Raw genomic sequence first — 19,251 nt, 5'->3', positions numbered from 1 at the left:
ATAGACCCCTTCATTAAACAAAAATATTAATTTGGAAAGCTATTGTTTTTTTGACATAACCTCCATGTAGATTTAAATAATTCTTTTTAAAAATCATTTTATTTGGGGCTCCTGCAACTTATCACAATCCATACATACATGCATTCTGTCAAGCACATTGGTACATAGGTCGCCATCATTTTCAAAACATTTTCTTTCTACTTGAGTCCTTGGTATCAGCTCATTCCCCTCTCCTTCATGAGCCCTGGATAATGATATTATTTTTTCGATGTCTCCCTTCACCCACTTTTCCACTGTCTGCCCCCCTGAGAGGGGGTTATGTGTAGATCATTGTGATCGGTTTTCCCGAGGCTACCTTCAAAGACAGCTGCCTTCTGTGATGGACATCATGTCAAAATGACAGTTCGGGCACCCTCCAGGGACTCGAGTTGTGTTCCTTTTCAGTGTGCTTTCCGTTTCATCACCAGCAACTGGAGCTGTAGGCCTTGCACAGAGAGCACCTAGAATGCGCCACATCATCATTACTGACTACATGGATCCTGGAGGACGTTGTACTCTCTTTAGAATTTGTAAACCGGGGACAATGGAAGTTTCTTTTTAAAAGTTAATTCATCATTTTATTGGGAGCTCTTATAGATGTCATAACATTCCATAATTCAGATAGTTCAAGCATAAGTTTACAATTACTACTACAGTCATTTCTTTTTTTTAAAGGTCATTTTATTGGGGGCTCTTACAGCTCTTATAACAATCCTTACATCAGTTGCATCAAGCATATTTGTATATCCGTTGCCATCATTATTTTCTAAACATTTACATTCTATTTGAGCCCTTGGTATCAGCTCCTCTTTTTACCCTCTCTCCCTGCCTTCCACCTCATGACCCCCTGGTAAATTATAAATTATTGTTATTTACATATCTTACACCGAACGCTGTTTCCCTTCCCCCCTTGCTTTCTTCCCCCATCCTCTCTCTACCTTCTTCCCTACCCTCCTGGTATCACTACTCCCATTTCTGTACCTGAGGGCTTTATCTCACTTGGATTCCGTGTGTCCTGAGCTCTTATCTGTAACTGTGTACATGATCCGGCCTAGCCCACAGTAAAAGACAGGATTGGGGTCATGATAGTGGAGGAGGAGGAAACCTCAAGGAACCAGAGGAATAGTGTGTGTTTCATCAGTCCTTGACTTCACCCTGGTTGACTCATTCCTTTCTCGCAACCCTTCTGTGAGGGGATGCCCCATTGTCTACAGATGGGCTTTGGGTATCTGATCCGAGCCCCCTTGATCTCAGCAATATGGTTTTGTTTGTTTGTTTGGGGTCTTCTGATGCCTGTTACCTGATCCCGTTTCTACCTCATGATCACACAGGCTGGTGTACTTCTTCCATGTGGGCTTGTTGCTTCTCTGTTAGAGGGCCACTCGTTTAACTTCAAGCCTTGAAGACCCCAGACACTATATCTTTTGATAGCCAGACACCATCAGCTTTCTTCACCACATTTGCTTTTGCACCCATTTTGTCTTCAGCGATTGTGCCAAGAGGGTGAGTACCACAGAATGCCAGGTTGTTAGAACAAAGTGTTCTTGTGTTGAGGGATGCCTTGAGCAGAGGCTCAAAGTCTGTCTACTTCCTCAAAGTATTGCTATATAAATATATGTACCTATGCCAATATCTCTGTTTTTATGAATTAATATAGTTATATAAGTACACACCTATATTTATACTTCTAGCCATAGTTTTGCTTCCTAGATCTTTCCTCTGTTTCCTTTTACCTTCCTCTTTTCCCACCAATTCTTCTGCCTCTTAACAATTCCTCTCAGCTAGATTGCTGTTGCTCCAACACCCCCAGGTCTCTACATCGTCTTCGTTGTTCATTTGTTCCCCTGTCTATGACATTGTTTGCTCACCACTCCCTTCTCCCACCTCCTCTTCTCCATAAGTCCCTCCAGAAACTTCGGTTCCATTGCTTTCTCCTCAAGCTCGCTTCCCATGCCTATCTTAAATAGGTAGGCAAGCCAACAATAATGTAGATGGTACAAAAAGAAAACAAAAACTTGAGTAAAAAGAGAGGGGGGGAAAGAAATAGAAAAAATTCTATAATAATAACTGGCAAAAAAAACACCTCCAAAAAGCATGGATAATTCCAGGTCTGTCTGCTGACCTTTATAACTATCTCCCCACTGGTCCTGGGGGGTTCTGGGACCTGCCCCTCCTAGCCTCAAGTCTATTTTGGGGGCTCCTCAGGGGCTTGGTGGCTTTGCTTTGTTCCCATTACTGACCTGTTAGGTTCCTTTCTTGCTTAACCCCGCTGTGGCTGGGGGGAGGGGGGCGGTTTCAGACTGGACTCACTCCCTGTCGTGTGTGCCCAGTATTGTCCTCTGTCTCGGTGTGCTCCAGCAAGGGGTCCTCACGTCTCAAGCTGTTATTGGCCCTACAGCCCTTTCTGTGCCTCAGCAGCTGCATGCAGGGGCGTGTGCTGATATGGGCTCTAGAACCTCTCTTTTTCTTCTTGGTTTGCTTTTGTGTGGGCATGGCAGATCAGCCCTCTCCCCAATCTGTCGGTTTAGTGTTGTCCTCTGTAGCACATACTTCTAGGGATGGGGTCAGTTTGGCTGGCCCTATAACCCACTCTGCTCATGTGCTGTTCCATGTGGTTGCATTGCCCTCAAGGTTTGGTACGCCTTGGTGGGGTCTGCATGTACACTCCCAATTCTGTGGACATATAACCAGTACTCTTCCCCAGGTGGGTGTGTGCCCTGCTCTCCCAGTGCCATCGTCTCCCCTCTCCACTTCCCTCCCTCCCCCCATTTTTCCCTCCCTTCCTCCCTTTCCCCTTTTTATGTTGGAATGCCATGAATATCCTTGGGTTTGACCTGGAATCCACCTGCCTGCCTGTACCTCCACCCATGTGGCATGAGATCAGTGGCTTTTCTTCTATACCTACTGTGCTGATTATACTTTTTTAAGACTCATGTTGTACTTGACCTTTTGTGATTGGCTAACTTTGCTTACCATAATTTTCTCCAACTCTTGCCTTGAGGTGATGTGCTTCATGTGATAATGGGTGCTTTTTAGTGATGCGTAATACTCCAATGTGTATGTGCCAGAGTTTACTAATCCACTGATCTATCGAATGAAATTTAGGTTGTTTCCAATTTTTTTGTGATTGTGAATTGCACCACAATAAACGTTGGGGGTGCAGACTGGTCGTGGTCTATTTCTCACCTCTTCTGGGTACATATGCCCACTAGAGGGATAGCTGGGTCATAAGGTAGCTCAATTTCCATTTGCTTTAAATATCGCCAGATTGCTTTCCACAGAGTTGCTTCCCTAATCAATGCTTGTTTGACTATAAAGCCTTTAAGACCCCAGACACTGTATTTTTTTAATAGCCGGGCACCATCAGCTTTCTTCAGCATATTTGCTAGGCACCCATTATGTCTTCAGCGATTGTGTCAGGAACATGAATATCATACGGTGCCACTTTATTAGAACAAACCGTTCTTGTACTTAGGTGACATTTTAGTAGAGGCCCAAAGTCTATCTGCTTCCTTGTTGAATTTACACATATGTGCACATATAGAAGAAGTTTCTTAAGAATACTCTTGACTTTCACCATAATTAGTTTTTGTGAAATGGTATCTTATTCTACAAAGTCAATGTTTTCCTGGTGATTTATAGCAATCTTGAAGCAGCCCTGCCGGGTTTGGGTGGGTGTGGCAATCTTGGACTCAGCTCGGAAGTGTTTAAAATCCTGATTATGAAAGCTATACTGTTGCTATAGGCAAAGGGAAATTGTATTGTTGACATTTATATACTCTTTTCTTTCAAGAGTTAACAAAGTACATTGCTTTTCATGGATTTCCTTATTTCTACAGGAGTAAATTTGATTTCTGAAATCTCAAAGGGGGAAAAAGGACCCACAATTCAGTGCAACCACACATCTGTCATCATTTTTGGGGTGTGGGCTTCAATTCAGTGACTCCAAACATATTTTCTGGAAACATGTAAAAAACCTTGACCATAATTGCTAAACATAAAACCTTCTTGTGTACTCATAAACATTTATGCAGTCTTATTGTCCACTTTCCACTGAGTTTCTTAAACCTGTGCATGCATTTTTAAGATCTTTAGAATGAATGAAAAGTGGAAAAAGATGTTGTTTATGAGAAAGTGCTACTGAGAGCGGCCCAAGGAATACTGCTCTTTGAGCTTCCTCAATGAGCAAAACAAGCCTCTTGTCCATAAAGGAGATGGAAGAAAAATTCCGTGGTGCAAAGAAATTAGATTAGGGTACAGACAACAGATAGTGGTCTCTCACACTTCAGCACAGTGTTTAGCCATTCAAATGAAGTATTGAAAAACACATGCTTCCTGGAGAGGTAAAGGCACTGTTGAAAATTTAACAGCAAGCCCAGTTAGATTGCCTTTTGGAAAACATCAGACTAGACGACTCAGAGTGCTTCAGGGCTGCCTGGTGACTCTGGAGACCAGAGAGAAAGGTGGTGAGAGAAAGCTTTCTACATTTGGAGATGCCCTAGAAAACCACTGAATAGTCTAATAATGTCTCATGAAACATAAAACCCCAATGTGACTATAATCTCTATCTGAGGAAAAGGTTGTTCTTAAAAATAATTGCATTTTTGGAAAATATATTATCCTTCAAGTTTGACCCCCCTCCCTTTCTTCAGGTTGAAAAAGTTAAGCATGAGTCATATATTAAATATTTCCATTCTTTGCTTAGTGTTTTGTTAAAATTGCATCCTAACCCAACGCTCTGTAACTCTCCTCTGTTCTTTTGCCTCTTCATCAGGTTGGCCTTCATTCCATGATGTGATCAGTTCTGAGGCAATTGCCCTCACCGATGACTTTTCGTATGGGATGCACAGGGTGGAAACAAGCTGCTCCCAGGTCAGTTGATCCCACCTGGAAACCCACCCAGCATTCTGCTCACTCTGCTTTTCAAACCTTTCCAAGACTCTGGCTTGTGTCAAGTGCAGCATTGAAGGCCAAGAGAAACAGAGAACCACGTGAAGCCTATATGAAGCCTTAATGATACTGCAGTTCCCCAATTTAGAAGTTACATGTTGGTCAGTAGCTTCAATAGGATGAAATGAGATCCTTGACAAGGGAAATCCTCGTCAGTCAGCATAGTACGATGAGGATTGGGTTATTGGGGAGAGCCATATGATGATATTATAAGCCATATAACTTACATAATTTGATAATACCCCGCTCATTGCAGTTCTGATCCAAACACCATCAACAAAAGCCCCAGAAATGGCTTTCCTTAGGTGGGTCTGGAGAGAGAGCTTGAAGAGAGGCTGTAGGAGGGGACAGTTTAAGTCTAGGCTATAGTAAAAGGGGGATATGTAATTTCTTCTCCACTTTATTGAATGTCGTGACAATAGTCAAGAAAACACAGGAAAACATCTTTCTGATACTCTCTGCTTTGGGCCAAGATCCATCTGACAACAGCAATGATATCCCACATTCCATGTCTTCTTCTGAATTCAACTTGAATTCCTGGCAGTTTCTTGTCATTGTACAGCTACAACCACTTTTCACTTATCCTCAACGAGCCTTCACTTGCATGGAATGTTAATTATTCTGTTCAGTGGTTTCCGCATTCTGTTGAGTCACCTTTCTTTGAAAGGGGCACAGAGCTAGATCTCCTCCAGTGACTAGACGCCTGCTTTCCATATTTCTTGGCATAGAGCATTGAGCACATCCAGCATTGTGTCCATTTGTTGCAATCCCCCAGTTGCTATTCCAGCAATTGCTGGAGACTTGTTTTCTGCTCATGTCTTTAGTGCAGCTTGGACTCCTTCCTTCAGTACCATCTGTCCTTAAGCATGTGCTACCTACTGAAATGAGTGAAAATCAACCAAGTGTGTTTAGGACATTGACTGTGGAACTAACACTTCCGTATGCTTTTCTATTTTTTGGCCATCAATATTGAAATTCAAGTCTTGAATTTTTTTCCCCTTCAGTTGTTTTGGCTTGATAAGTCTGAGCGTACTCTTCCCTTGCGGTTTTCTTACCCCAGGTCTTTGCATGGTTTGTTATAAGAAAACTCACTACCACTGCCATCGAGTTGATTCTGACACAGCAACCCCATAGGACAGGGTGAACTGCTTGGTTGGGGTTCTGAAACTGTAACTCTTTACGGGAGTAGCAAGCCTTGTCTTTCCGCTGTGGAGGGGCTGGTGGTTTGGAATTGCTGGGCTTGTCCTTACCAGCCCAGTGTGTAACCATGGCACCACCGACTCTCTCGTCTAGAGACACCTTTTGAAATCTTCTGTTCACTCTTTGACTTCAGCATGTCTTCCATTTGCTGTAGCTACTCTGTTCAAAACCAAGTTTCCGAGTCTCTTTTGAATTCCTTTTTTGTCTTTCCTGTGTTTTTAGTGACCTTTGACTTTCTTCATGTAGAACGTCCTTGATGCCATTCCATGACTTATTTGGTCTTTGGTATTGATATTTAATGCATCAAATTAGTTTTTGACAATAGCCTCCAGATATGGGTGGAATATACTGAAAGCCATGCTTTAGCGCTCACCAACCTGTTTTAATGTTCTTTATCTTCAGCTTCAACTTTGCATTGGAGCAATTGATGGCATATTTTGCAGTGGGTCCCTGACCTTGTTCGAAGCCAGCGGTTCTCAACCTCTGGGTCGCAACCCCTTTGGGGTCGAATGACCCTTTCACAGGGGTCACCCAATTCATAACAGTAGAAAAATTAGAGTTATGAAGTAACAACAAAAATAATTTATGGTTGGGGGATCACCACAACATGAAGAACTGTATTAAAGGGTCACAGCATTAGGAAGGTTGAGAACCACTGTTCTAAGCAATGCTATTGAGTTTCTCCATGGCCTTTTTCCATGATGTAGTCTATTTGAGTCCTGTGTACTTTATCTGGTGATGTCTATGTTTGTAAGTACTGTTTATGTTGTTGAAAAAAAGGCATTGCAGTGAATAAGTTGTTGGTCTATTAAAATTTTATCATGTCATCTGTTTCATCTCTGTTACTACAACCCTATTTTCCAACTACAGATCCCTCTTTGTTTCCAACTTTCTCATCCCAGTCGCCCTATTTGTCAGTGCATCATGATTACATTATAAAGTTTGATCAATTTCTGACTGCAGAAGTTGGTAGAAATTTCTGATTTCTTCATCTTTGGCATTCACTAGGCACAATCTCTGCATAAATTTGAACAGTTCAATTAACTTGGCTTCTTTGTAGGCTTATAGATACTTTCCTTTCAATGACAACCTTGTATTTCCGAATAGATCTGGAAATACTCTTTTTGAAGATGAATGTAACACTGTGCCTCTCCAATTTCTCCCCTTGGGGCTTTGTAGACCACATGACTGCCTGATTCAAAATGTCCAATAACTGCCCATTTTAGCTCACTAAATGCCAAGGGTATCAGCCCACAAGTCTTCCATTTCATTTCTGATAATGTCCAAATATCCTTGATTCGGGTTTTATACATTCTGTGTTTTGATTACTAATAGATGTTCGCAGTGCTTCTTCTCATTTGAGACATGGCACATTAGCAGATGAATATCCTGAAAGCTTTCCTCCCTCCATCCACATCATTAAGGTTATCTCTATTTTGAAGAGACAGTTTTTCCCCAGTTGTAATTTGTAGTACTTACTGGCAGTGTTTAGGTAATCATTGAGCCACTAACCACAAGGTTGTCAGTTCAAACCTATCAGCCTCTTCTCAGGAGAAAGATGAAATTATCTGCTTCTATAAAGGTTTATAGCCTTGGAAATTATAGGTAGAGTCACTATCAGTCAGAATTGACTCAATGGCAGTGTGCTTCATCGTAAGGGCCTCCTCTTCCAATGTTCTGCTAGCCATAAGGTTGTATCTGGCCAGTTTTCTTTCAGAACTAGATGGCTAGGCCATCCTTCCCAGTCTGGCTTTGTCTAGCAGCTCCACTGAAACCAATTCACCACAGTTGACCTGGACGGTATTTGAAATACCATCTATCAGTTTGTCATACTGTACTGCTTTTGTGTTGCTGTGACATCGAGAGCTATGTAATGTACCAGCAGGGAATCTATGGTAGAATCCCATAAATTTGTTTCAGATCATTATTAATTTGTTCCAAGCTAGCTCAATCATCACAAAGAAAGGCAAGTATCCACCAATACAAAATCTTTTTTTGTTAAGTGAAGCAGCTTTTGGTAAAACCCTAAACCTTACTAATTTTTTGCAGATGACAGCTCCTCTAGTGCTGATGATTAAAGATACCCATGTGTTACAGTAGGGTTTTCACGTCACAGACCATCTCGCTAACCTGGTGACTTCACAGTCGTTTCCTTGGCAAAAGATTAATATCACCAGCTCAGGGGAAAGAGCCCTACTTACACACAAGTGTCTTCACTAACTGTGGGAGCAAACAGAATACTACCGGCCAAGGCATTTGGTTTTCTTCTTAAAATGGTTTTCTCCTTCCCATCCTGCCCTATGTCCCAAGTGTAAAAGTCATGCTTTGAAAGCACTTCATCTTGTAGATCAAATCCTTAAGAGAAAATGACAGTCAGAAACCCCGGAGCACCCTAGGACGAGCGGGGAGAAAACCCTTTAGGACAGTTGGAAATACATCAGTACAGAAATATGTAACTGCGTTGAACGCACTGTTTGTGTTTCTTATGCATACAATTGAGAATTGCAGTCAGATTTTAAGGAATTAAGTTAAATATGATGCTCAATCACTATTTCTTCCCCCCCTCCGGGGGGGTAGGGGATGGTCCTTTTGCATCCTGCTCCCCTGGTGCTTTAGTTGCCAATGTTTTGGAATGGAAGGCTTAGATTGTAAAGGATTTCTGAGGGGATTTATATTTTTTCCTTTTGTACAGTCATTGCATGCTTCTTCAAGATGAGGGCTAGATTATTCAGCTTTAGCATGTACTTTACCCACAAAATAGAGACAGAAACAAAGTCACTTTTTAAAATTCCTTTTTTTAAATTGTGAATTAGGTAGGGGCTTACATTTCCCATCACCAATTTTGTATTCAACAACTTAACAGCCCCCCCCCCCAACCAGGCTTGCCCTGCTCCACCCACCCACTTTGACTTTCCTTCTGCCTCTTAGAGAATGCTATCTTCCCCGTCACCCAAGTTAGCACCTGCCTCCCTCTAGCCTACTGCTTCATCTTCCCAAAATGTGCACCTAAGATTCTGCGCTCATGTCCATCAGTAACAGCAGGTTGCTGAGGTTCTTCACCAGGCAACCAGTTCATCTCGGTTGTATGCAGGTGTGCTGAGCGGCTTGCCCAGCACTGGGGTTGGCCTGCACTGGGGAGGCAGCACTCCCAAGTGGCGACAGCAGCAGTGCCTGACTGACAACTAGGAGAAGGAGACAGTGGGTTCCACATGCGCTCCTCTCCAGGGAAGCGCCTCCAGAGCATCTGCATTTGAAAAGAAACCTGGTAATGGTTTCTTCTGGGAAACCCTTGGCCACCTGAACCTTTGAGGTAGCCTGACTCCACAGGCTTTCCCTCAGAGAGAGGGCCCTGCAGAGATGCAGGCAAGAGGACGGGCGAGCGGGTGGCGGCATAGATGCACATCAGCAGCTCCCTCTGGTGTGACATGAGCATCCCTCCTCAGTGATCCAGGCTTGCTGTGCACCCTCCACGACACCTGGAGCCCTCGCGAGCTCCTCAGGGGCTCACTCTTTCTCCAAGGATTTCGCGAGCCCAGTCCCAGCCCAAATGTCTGTGTGTAATGAAGGTGGCCACCTTTATCCATCTATACTAGTATTTCTTAACTTTTTAATTTTACCTGGAATAGGAGCATTCCTATGATCATTGTTTTTCTTTATGTTGAACCAGAAAGGCTAATTACAAGTTAACAAATGAAACTGTGGACCAAAAACCAATCCAGTTTAACACACTAGGTTCCTCTATTTAGGATTTTTAAAATGAAATAATTTGGGAAATGAGAACATATACCTCACACACACATATATATATATACATATACGAGTGTGTACATACACACACACACATATGAGTATGTTGTTAACTTCATCCGAGTCAGTCCTGACCCACAGTGACCGTATGTACAACAGAAAGAAACACTGCGGAGTCCTGTGCCATCCTCGCAGTGTAGTTTGGGTAAAGGTTTGCATGGCATATTAGTTTCAGTTCAACAGTTGATACACATTATGTTTTGTGGCTTTAGTTGCAATTCCTTCAAGGTACCAGTGCTTTCCCCATTTCTGTGGCCTCCTTGTTTCAATTCGTCCCTTTTCTGTCCTCTTTCCTGCATATGAGCTTTGGTTTTGGGCAAATGTTTGTGTTTCAGGCTCATGTGGTTGATACATTCTTCCCTGGTCTCTGGTTTGGTTGAAAGTTGATCCCTGGGAATGGGTCGGTCCCAGCCTTGAAGGGTGTCTAAAGGCCATAGACTCTGGGCTTCTACCAGCCTCTGTTGGACTAGTAAGGTCTGGTCTTCTGGATAACTAAGCTCGTCAACCTTCATATTACTTAAACCTGTGTAGACTGTGGTTTAATCATGAAAGTTTTGGCTTTTAGGTCAGATTCAAACGTTCTAGGTAATAGATCAAATCAGTTCAGGGTTCATTTTTGGTTCTTACAAAGCTGACACAGTTGGCAGTGAAAAAGATTATGTACTTTTAACATGGAAGTGCTATTTATTAATAACTAGGGACCCCTCAAGAAGATGTGTTTTAAAATTTCAGTGGGGAAACTGAGATTCTGTTTCTGCCCCTCGCAGCAAGTACCCTTCCTCTCTCTCACTGTCGCTATTGGTCTCTTAGCCTCATCAGTTATCAGTTCCTTTTCTATTTTCCTATCATGCATGTTTTATGTGAGAAAAATGAATAAGTCATCCATGAGCTTACATAAAAATATGAAACTTTATGAAACAAATGTATCAAAATGTGAAACTTTTTTCTCAACATAACTTCCTCCAGGTGTATACATTTCTGGAGGGCGGTGTTTGCATCACTGTGGCCCATCCCCCCCCCAATCCTGTGCTCTCTGATTTACACCACTCAGAATGGCAGTTCAGACGCCCTCCAAGGTTCAGATCGGGTTTCTTGTCAATATTCTTGAATTTGGGGAACAGAAGGAAGTCTGAAGTGCAGGACCAGGACTCAGGACTTGCCTTTGCTACCTTGAAAGAATGGCCCAGTGCGTTATCGTGATAAGGGGGGGAAATTCTTAATGCTGCTTATTGACTTTGTCTCTTTGTCTGGCGGTTGGCATTTTTTGGTAAAACTTACTTCCAGTAAGTCACCAGCATCACCTGTGTCCTTCAAGAAAATCTATCAAGCTGACCCTTGGGAATTCCAGAAACAGTCATCATAACCTTCTGTGCTCTGCCTTGAACTTGATCTAGCAGATCCCCTGGGAAGCCACTCTTTTCATTGCTCCTTGTTCTCTTGATCATATGGGTAAATCCAAGACTCATTGTTGGTTATTACTCATTCAGTAAAATCATCTTCAGTAGCTTCAATCTTACTGAGCACACCGAGGGAAAGACTGGCTCTTTAGGCCAGCCCATCTGTGTGCATCTTTTGTGGCACCCATGAACAGAAAGCTTGCTCAGACCAAGAGGCTTTCTTAAACATTGGATGTATGCCAGCACGTGAGAGCCCAGCTTCGGAACTATTGGTCATTCTGTGGTCCTCTTCCACCAGTGTCTGGACTTGAGCCACAGTTTCTCCCCTGTTCATCGAGGTGGACAAGTTTCTCTTTTCTGGCCCTTTTGCGACATCTTCCTGACCTTCACGATAAGGTTTGACACATCCAAACACTGTTGTTTAGTATGTCGATTTGTTTTAAAACTTGTCAACTTGATGAGACAAAAAAGCTCAATGATTTGAGAGGATGTGCATTTGAGTTTGGCTAAGAAATTGATATTAGCTTTGACTTCAAAATCATTTTTCCATGGCACAAAAACAAAATCCCCTTTTCCCCCGTGAAGACACCCTCGTGAGATGAAGGCAAGTGTATTACTAAGAGAACCGAAGTCTGCAGTCATCCACTGATCATAGACTTAGTTAAGCAAGTTTTGTTTGGAACAAACCCATGTATGTATGAAGCGAAACCACAGTAGCAGTGCCTTTTCACTCGCGCTCATGCAGTGTCTCGGATCTCAGATCTGGATTCTTCCGTTGGCGTGGAATGCTGATTTCCTGTAGCTGTTCTTGCACGTCCTTCGGGCCCTTGTTCCAAAGTGAGGCCTCTCCTGGACATCTGTCTAAAAAGCCAACCACCAATCCTGACACAGTCTCCCTTTTGGATTCCTACCATTGGCTTTGGTTTGGTGCTCACTGGTGGCATACTTTACGGTTCACCTGTTTTCTGCCGTGCTGCCCGCATCTCTCTCACTAGATGGTCAGCTCCGGAAGGCCCGAGATTGCCCGCATCTCTTTCCCTAGATGGTCAGCTCCGGAAGGCCCGAGATTGCCTGAATCACAGCAGTCTAGGACAGTGCCGGAGTTCTGTAGCAGACTGTACAGAAATCTTTGCTACATGAGCACATGGAAGCAGGCAGTGGTTGCTGTGTAGATTATGAATGAAGGTGTGTTCACAGCCTTTTTGAATGGCCTGCACCAAGATTCCATGTCCTTGGGCCGGCCCCTGCTGAGAGGGTAGGAGAGTGCCAGGGCCGTCATATGGTCTCTAAGGGCCATCCCAAGCACCCGAGCAGTCAGTACAGTGCTGTAGCCAGTGAGCCAGCCTTCCTGGAGAACATTTCTCGGGGCGGGATGTCTCTTAAAGACCATCACCACCCCCACCCCACTTTCTACTCTGTTCAAACTCTGGGCCCGTTTTCCACCGTCTACAGAGAGTTGGGGGCATGGCGTTTAGCTGAACACTTTATTCCTCTCCCCAAGACGGAGTTCATCTAGGCGATGAACTAGCGAGCCTGGCTCTCCACTTCTGCGAAGCCAGAATGCAGGGTTGGGTGGGACTTTTCCATTTGCTGCCTCCGCCCTGGTGACCGTGACCTAGTGGTGGAGCCTTCCCATTGCCCTGCTGGGCTCCAAGAGCATATCCGGCGCCTGTCTGATGTTAGGTCTCGCTGCCCGCCGTGAAAGCAAACACCACCTCCGCCATGGCCCGTTAAGCAGTATCTTTCACAGTGCACTTCTGCATATCTGAAACCCACCCATCCACAGCCAGAAGCGACGCGGGGGCGACGTGGCAGGGGGGTGGGGGCGTGGATTTTATTCTGCATGTTTCTTACGAGGGGGTCAGCTCAATTCGTAAAACTGCTGCAGTCATTTTTCAGCTGGCAGAGAGACTTCACAGATCAAGAAATCCAGTGGCTGCTAGATGATTCTGATAGGCACGATCCCCGTGCTTCTTCCTCCCAACTGGCCGACCGGCGGATTAGAGCCCGCGGGCCCGGCCGGCCCTGGGAGCCGCTCGCCTGCCCGGTGCCCGGGGCGCCCCTGCAGCCTGCTCCGTGCGTGCTCGGCCCTCACGTGTGCGCTCTTGTCTTTCAGTGCGGCGCTCACCTGGGCCACATCTTTGACGACGGACCTCGCCCCACCGGCAAAAGATACTGCATCAACTCAGCTGCCCTGGCCTTCGACGCGGCCGCCGCCAGCAGCCGCGGGCCCGAGGGCGCCTGCGGGCTCAGCGGCCCCGACAAAACCCAGCTGTAGGGCGGGCGGAGAGGGCCGCAACCAAGTGTTCTTAGCACGGCTCACTCAAAGAGAAACCCTAGGTGGTCTATCCTACTAGATATATTTTTTCAAAACAGATCAAGGTAGTGTTGTGCCGTTGGTATTTTTCCTCCTTTGGCTTATCCGACAGAGGCCTGGCCGCCACCGTATTTTGCTATTGGCTAGATCGGAACTGTTTTCAGCTGTCGGGGATGGAGTCGGCTCTGAGAAAGCCCCACCCAGGCCGGTGAAGGCCCATTTGGCCGTTCTTCACGCCGCACAGCTGACTCTGAGTTTGGACTGCTTTTTCCTAGAGAAGCCGGGCCCGCGGCCACCGAGCCCGGAGACAGGCGTCTCCTACGCAGTGCGGAGTCAAGGGCACCCAGACCTGCCCGGCACATGTTCAGGCCTTTGCACAGGATGGAGCGAGGGCTTGTGAGGCTCCCCAGCCTTGTGGAAAGTTTGAGCTAAGGTCGTTTATTCTCACTAAAAGGGTGTGAAGGTCTAAAATCTTTCCTTATGTTAAATTGTTGCCAGACCTGAAAGGGCACCCTGAATGTTGTGGCCGAGAAGTCAACATTACCTCACGGTTAGGCCTTTATTTTATTTTCCATCGAAAACCCTAGATCGTAAGACAACTGTAAAATGCTGAGCCCCCGCTGGGCCAGAGTTCACCAAGAAGCACACCTGCCGCTGCCCTTTCATCAGCCTTCCCTCCGCACCCAAGGCCAGCGGCAGTGGGAAGTGTGCTTGGGGCCACGTTGCACAAGAGAATTTCAGAGACAAGACGCTTCATCAAGGAAGCAGGAAACGAAAGAGCTGGGAAGACCGAGGAGGAAGTCCTGGGTACGGAAATGTCCAGCTTTAGGCCGGACATCTGAAGAGATAGTGCAAATAGCCCACAGAGCCCCCGTAGTGTAGCCACCTTACGCTCAGAGCTTCTGGTGCCCCTCGGAAAGATGGTGGGGATTAAAATAGAACCCAGAGCTCAACTCTCACCCTTGACACTAATTTGCTGTACGACAAGGGGCAAGCCATTGACCTTCTCTGTGCCTATCTCTCCATGTATAACATGGGAGACTCAAAATGTTTGTAAAATGCATGGGCACCCTCACGGTCAAAAGTATGGTGTTGCGTTTGCCCTTCAGGCGAGTAGTGTAAAATTCAACTGCTCTGGTTCTCACTGCCTCCGAAGACGAAGCAGAGAGCACGTTGACTTAGCTGACTGGAGTGGAAACAGTTGGGCCAGAGGCCAGAAGCTTTTCTTTGTAGTTGTACGGCTGGCTTTCCTCGGTCGGAGATGCTCCCCCTCAGTTGCTGCACCCCGGTGAGTCCGGTAGAGTGGATGCTGGTGTGTGTGACCCATGAGGTTCTTGCAGGTGTTGCTTTGTGCTGAGCTAAGGTGATGTGGTGGCTGCAGCCACGCGTGGAGGTCTGCTTTGTAAAGGATAGATTGAGTCCATGGCTTTGATGTGAATTCAGAAATGTAGTTCTGTTTTGGTTTTAAGAGCTGTTTGTGGTAAGCCTTAGAAAACTTGTGAAAAGCCGACACTTTTCTTTGTGAACAAACATCAAGACAAAAATAAGAGCGTGCCCAGACAATTTTAAAGGGACAAAGAAAAAGAGAGAAACGAAAAAGGCACATTGTAACAAATGAAAATGTGAGTGTGACCATGCCCACATTCTTCCACGACTCTACAAGCGCCTTTCCGCGAGGCCCCAGCCCTGGCTTCCTGGTGACTCTTCACTGTCACTTGCACTCCACCCGTACAGTTGCCATTCCTCCTTGGCTCCCAGGCCCAGGGGCACTAACAAGGGTGTCAAATTGAGCAGCCAGTCCACTGAGGCCTCAGGGTCATCCTAGAAAACCCTTTCCCTCTCCTCCCGCTTGCCAAGGAACACGGAGGGAGCCCCACATTTCAGAGAAACTCCAGGGCCCTCCTGGGGGCAACCAAAGAGTCAAGTCTCACAGGGAGCATTGCTGCCTCTTCAGGGCTGCGTGCAGAACCGCCCCCACTGCTCTGGCTGTGGGTGGTGGCCTGCCTGGGGTCTGCTGGACAAGGGGATCAATGAGGGCCTTCTACCTTCTCTCACAGATTTCGGCATTGACATTATCCAGTCATTTTAATGTGGGACTTCACAGTCCCTTCAAAGAACTGTTTTCCCAAGTCTTTGTTCCAAGGGAAGCCAGTTCTCCTTCCCATCAACTGTAAGAAAAATGCACTATCCACCGGGGGTGGGGGTGTGGGGGTGCGTGGGAATCGAGGAGTGTATGCAAGTGGTTTAATTCCAGATTGCTTTTGGGTTTTAAGTGGTATCAAATTTCACTCCCTTTCTGTCTTAGGTTAAAGAAATATATTGCTAAAACGTCAGTGAGCAGTGCTGCCAGCGGTTGAGCACTGAATTTATTTTTGCAGGATACAGAGTGCAATGAACTGGGGCAATGCGCTGAGGTGTATGTGATCTGCTGGAGTCACGCCATTTCACAGTGAGGCACGCAGGATGCCTTTCTGTGCCATGAGAAGACACAGGGGTCTGTGGGGTGAACATACACGTATAGTCATGCACAAGAAGGGACGCCGCTGTACATACTGTCTTAGCCTTTCTCTCCGTGTAAACCGTTCACTTCTGAGATACATTTAACTCTTGAAATGCAGCAATGTAGTTACTGAAAGCCTCTATATCGATTACAAAATGCCTTGCTTTAGATGGGATGAAAGGGATCATCATTTGTTTTGAAAGTCACACGTTGGTTTTGGCCTTAGATACCTTTATAATGATTTTTCTCCAAACAGTTCAAAACTTTTGAAAACTGACATGAAATTTTCAGTACCAGAACCCCTTTCCTATATCGATTGTATACAGAAATGATGCAATAAAATATTTCTTTATAAAAATAAGTTCTCCTCGAATTCCTGTGCCTGAGCCCGTGGTTGTAGCCTCTGTGTTGGTCCAGTGTGTTGCAGGCCTCCCTTTCCCGATACCCCGTCACCTAACCAACGTGATGCGCTCCTCCAGGACCGGCCACTTGAGCGAAAGCGCATCATTTTTGCCTCCAGGGAGCGCTCTGGCTGTGTGCCTGAGAAGACAGATTTGTTTGTCCTTTTTGGCAGGTCATGGTACATTCAGTGTTCTTTACCAACGCCATAATTCAAATGTATTGGTGGATCTCTAAACTTCTATTAAAGAATTTAAAAGGAAAAATGTTGTTAACAATTGGTCTCTCATAAAACATGGCAGGAGTCCCTCATTACTCCTAGATGATTTAATTGTAAAAGTCACCTCAGTATAATAATTGATTTATAGGTTGTTTTAAACAATGTTTTCTTTCTAAAATACTTTTTTGGCATATAATTCACATATCAAAAAATCACATATCATATAATTCACATATCAATTTAGTTGTCCAATCATATTAAGAGTTGTGCAATCATAACCACAATCAATTTCACATTTTTTCATGTACTTGTTATTAGCTCCTCATTTCACCCTAACCTCCCCTGCCATGCCCCTAGGTAATTAGTAATCCAGTTACCCTCTATACTTGTTTATAAGCAGGGTTTTTCAGCACATTTTTAATGCAGTTTTTGTGGTAAAATTATGTGCCTCGGCTGATATTCGGGTTGGCTTATACTCAAGCATATATGGTACTATCTATAGATTTACCTGGTTGGATTGGATTTCACTTACAGAAAGGCATACAAAGCACACACAGGAAGCAAGCCAGCAAGCAAAATCCCCAAAGTGACAAAACAGAAAAACCCCAATTGAAAAGAAAACAAAATATAAAAAACGGGAAAAACTGGTCAAAAAGGGGATATCAGATGATTAAAGTGTTACATTTTAACCTAACTGCATCAGCCATGATGGTGGTGTGGTTATGATTTCGGTTTTGGGCCTCAAGGTCTACAGTTCAAAACTACCAGACGTTCCTCGGGAGAAAAGCGAGGCTTTTATTCCCGTGAAGAGTTAGCACCTTGGAAACCCACAGGGGCAGTTCTACCCTGACCTATAGGGTTACTATGAGTTAGAATGGACTCATTGACTGAGGTAGTTAGTTTATTGTGCCAACCTGAACAATAAAAACAAGTGGGGTTAATTGAAGGGCAGAGGGATAAATGGCTCATTGAGCCTCACTTCTCTAGTTCTCAGGCCTCTCGTTTTGTGATGGTCGGACCAGGGTGCAGCTGCCTCAGTAATTCCCAGCTTCAGCTTGCAAGGCTGACTTCCTGCAAGACATCCCCAAGGAAAAGCCACATGGACCTACCCCGATGCAGCCCTGGGTGCTGGAGCAGCCCTGTGGAGACCCAAGGCAACGCTGAGATGCTTACACGTTCACTGACTTGGCTTTCCTCCTGCAGACAGCATCATTGCGTCTGTTTTGTGAGACAGTGGAGCACTTTGTGGATTGGTGTTCGACATAGGGGTTAATGTTGCACTTGTGGACTTGGGCAGCACTGGGCTGGGATGTTTTCTTGATGCTCACAACCTTTATATGAAACCCTCTCTTATACGTGAGTTTCTGTGGATTTCTTTCTCTAGAGTACCCAGACTGACACACTGACAGGGGTTTGTTTTTGTTTTGAAAGTTACAAGTTGGTTTTGGCCTTAGATACCTTTGTGATAATTTTTGGCTGTCTAATGGCAAGGCTGTTCACATCCCCAGACGATAGTCACAGAGTGAATCCTTGTGGAGACCCTGATACCTTTGTGATAATTTTTGGCTGTCTGATGGCAAGGCTGTTCACATCCCCAGACGATAGTGAATCCTTGTGGAGACCCTGCCAACAGATTCTGGACTTCCACTGTCATCTCTGGCCTGCATACTGCTTACTTCGCCATTTTTGGTTCTCCTTGAAGTGTACACACACACACACACACACCCCCCGACATACACAGACTCCCCCCCACCCCACCCCCTGAAACCACTTCTGTCAACATGCACACACTCACCTGTCTTATTGCAGCAAAGGAATCTGACATGGTCTGGAATAAGCAGTGAGGTAATTAGTAATTATCTGAGTACCGAGCTCCACCCTGTACTGATGGGGTAAAACTGTGGAAGGGACACTTCGATAAAAAATGTCAATAACTAGAAAGCAAGAAAAAGGAGGTTGTGTATATTGGGAAGGGATCCCCGGGTCGTACAGATGCTGAAGGTTCCCAGTGGGTAACCAAAGCCGGTTCGAGGCCAGCCAGAGTAGCCTTGGAAGAAAGGTCTAGTGATTGACGTCCAAAAAGCTGATTGAACACCTGTGGGGCACCGCTCTCGTTGGCACACGGGGAGTTACCTTGAGTTGGAGGGTAACTGATGCTGGAATAGCCCAAGGGAAAGTCACAAGTCATGAATGTCAAAATATGGGTGTCTAAAACTACTGCCAAGGCCTTCGGTTCCCACTGTAGGATTCTTAATGATATTAGGCACCATCAAATCCGTCCCAACTGATGGCAACACTGTACCAGCACTGTACCATAGAATGAAACACTGCCCTGTCCTGCATTGCTCTCACCCATGTTTTAGCCCATTGTTGCAACTACTGTTTGAATCCGTCTCTTCGATGGTCATTCTCTTTTTTGTTG

At 45.1% G+C, this 19,251-nt stretch overlaps 1 protein-coding gene across 3 annotated transcripts in view; it reads left to right on the top strand.

Moving 5' to 3' along the window:
* The window catches only part of MSRB3 (methionine sulfoxide reductase B3), a 175,755-nt gene extending 159,184 nt beyond the window's left edge, over nt 1-16,571 (top strand). For all 3 annotated transcript variants that reach the window (XM_075551334.1, XM_075551332.1, XM_075551333.1), the window contains 2 exons: nt 4,814-4,911; nt 13,510-16,571. In XM_075551334.1, coding sequence (XP_075407449.1) covers nt 4,814-4,911; nt 13,510-13,671 — 260 coding nt within the window. In that variant the 3' untranslated portion in view covers nt 13,672-16,571. The remainder of the gene's footprint in view (nt 1-4,813; nt 4,912-13,509) is intronic.
* The last annotated feature ends 2,680 nt before the right edge of the window (nt 16,572-19,251 follow it).

Source organism: Tenrec ecaudatus, chromosome 6, assembly GCF_050624435.1.
Source record: "Tenrec ecaudatus isolate mTenEca1 chromosome 6, mTenEca1.hap1, whole genome shotgun sequence".
NCBI lineage: Eukaryota > Metazoa > Chordata > Mammalia > Afrosoricida > Tenrecidae > Tenrec > Tenrec ecaudatus.
Note: the sequence above shows the minus strand (reverse complement) of the source record. Positions and strands in the feature narration are given on the sequence as shown.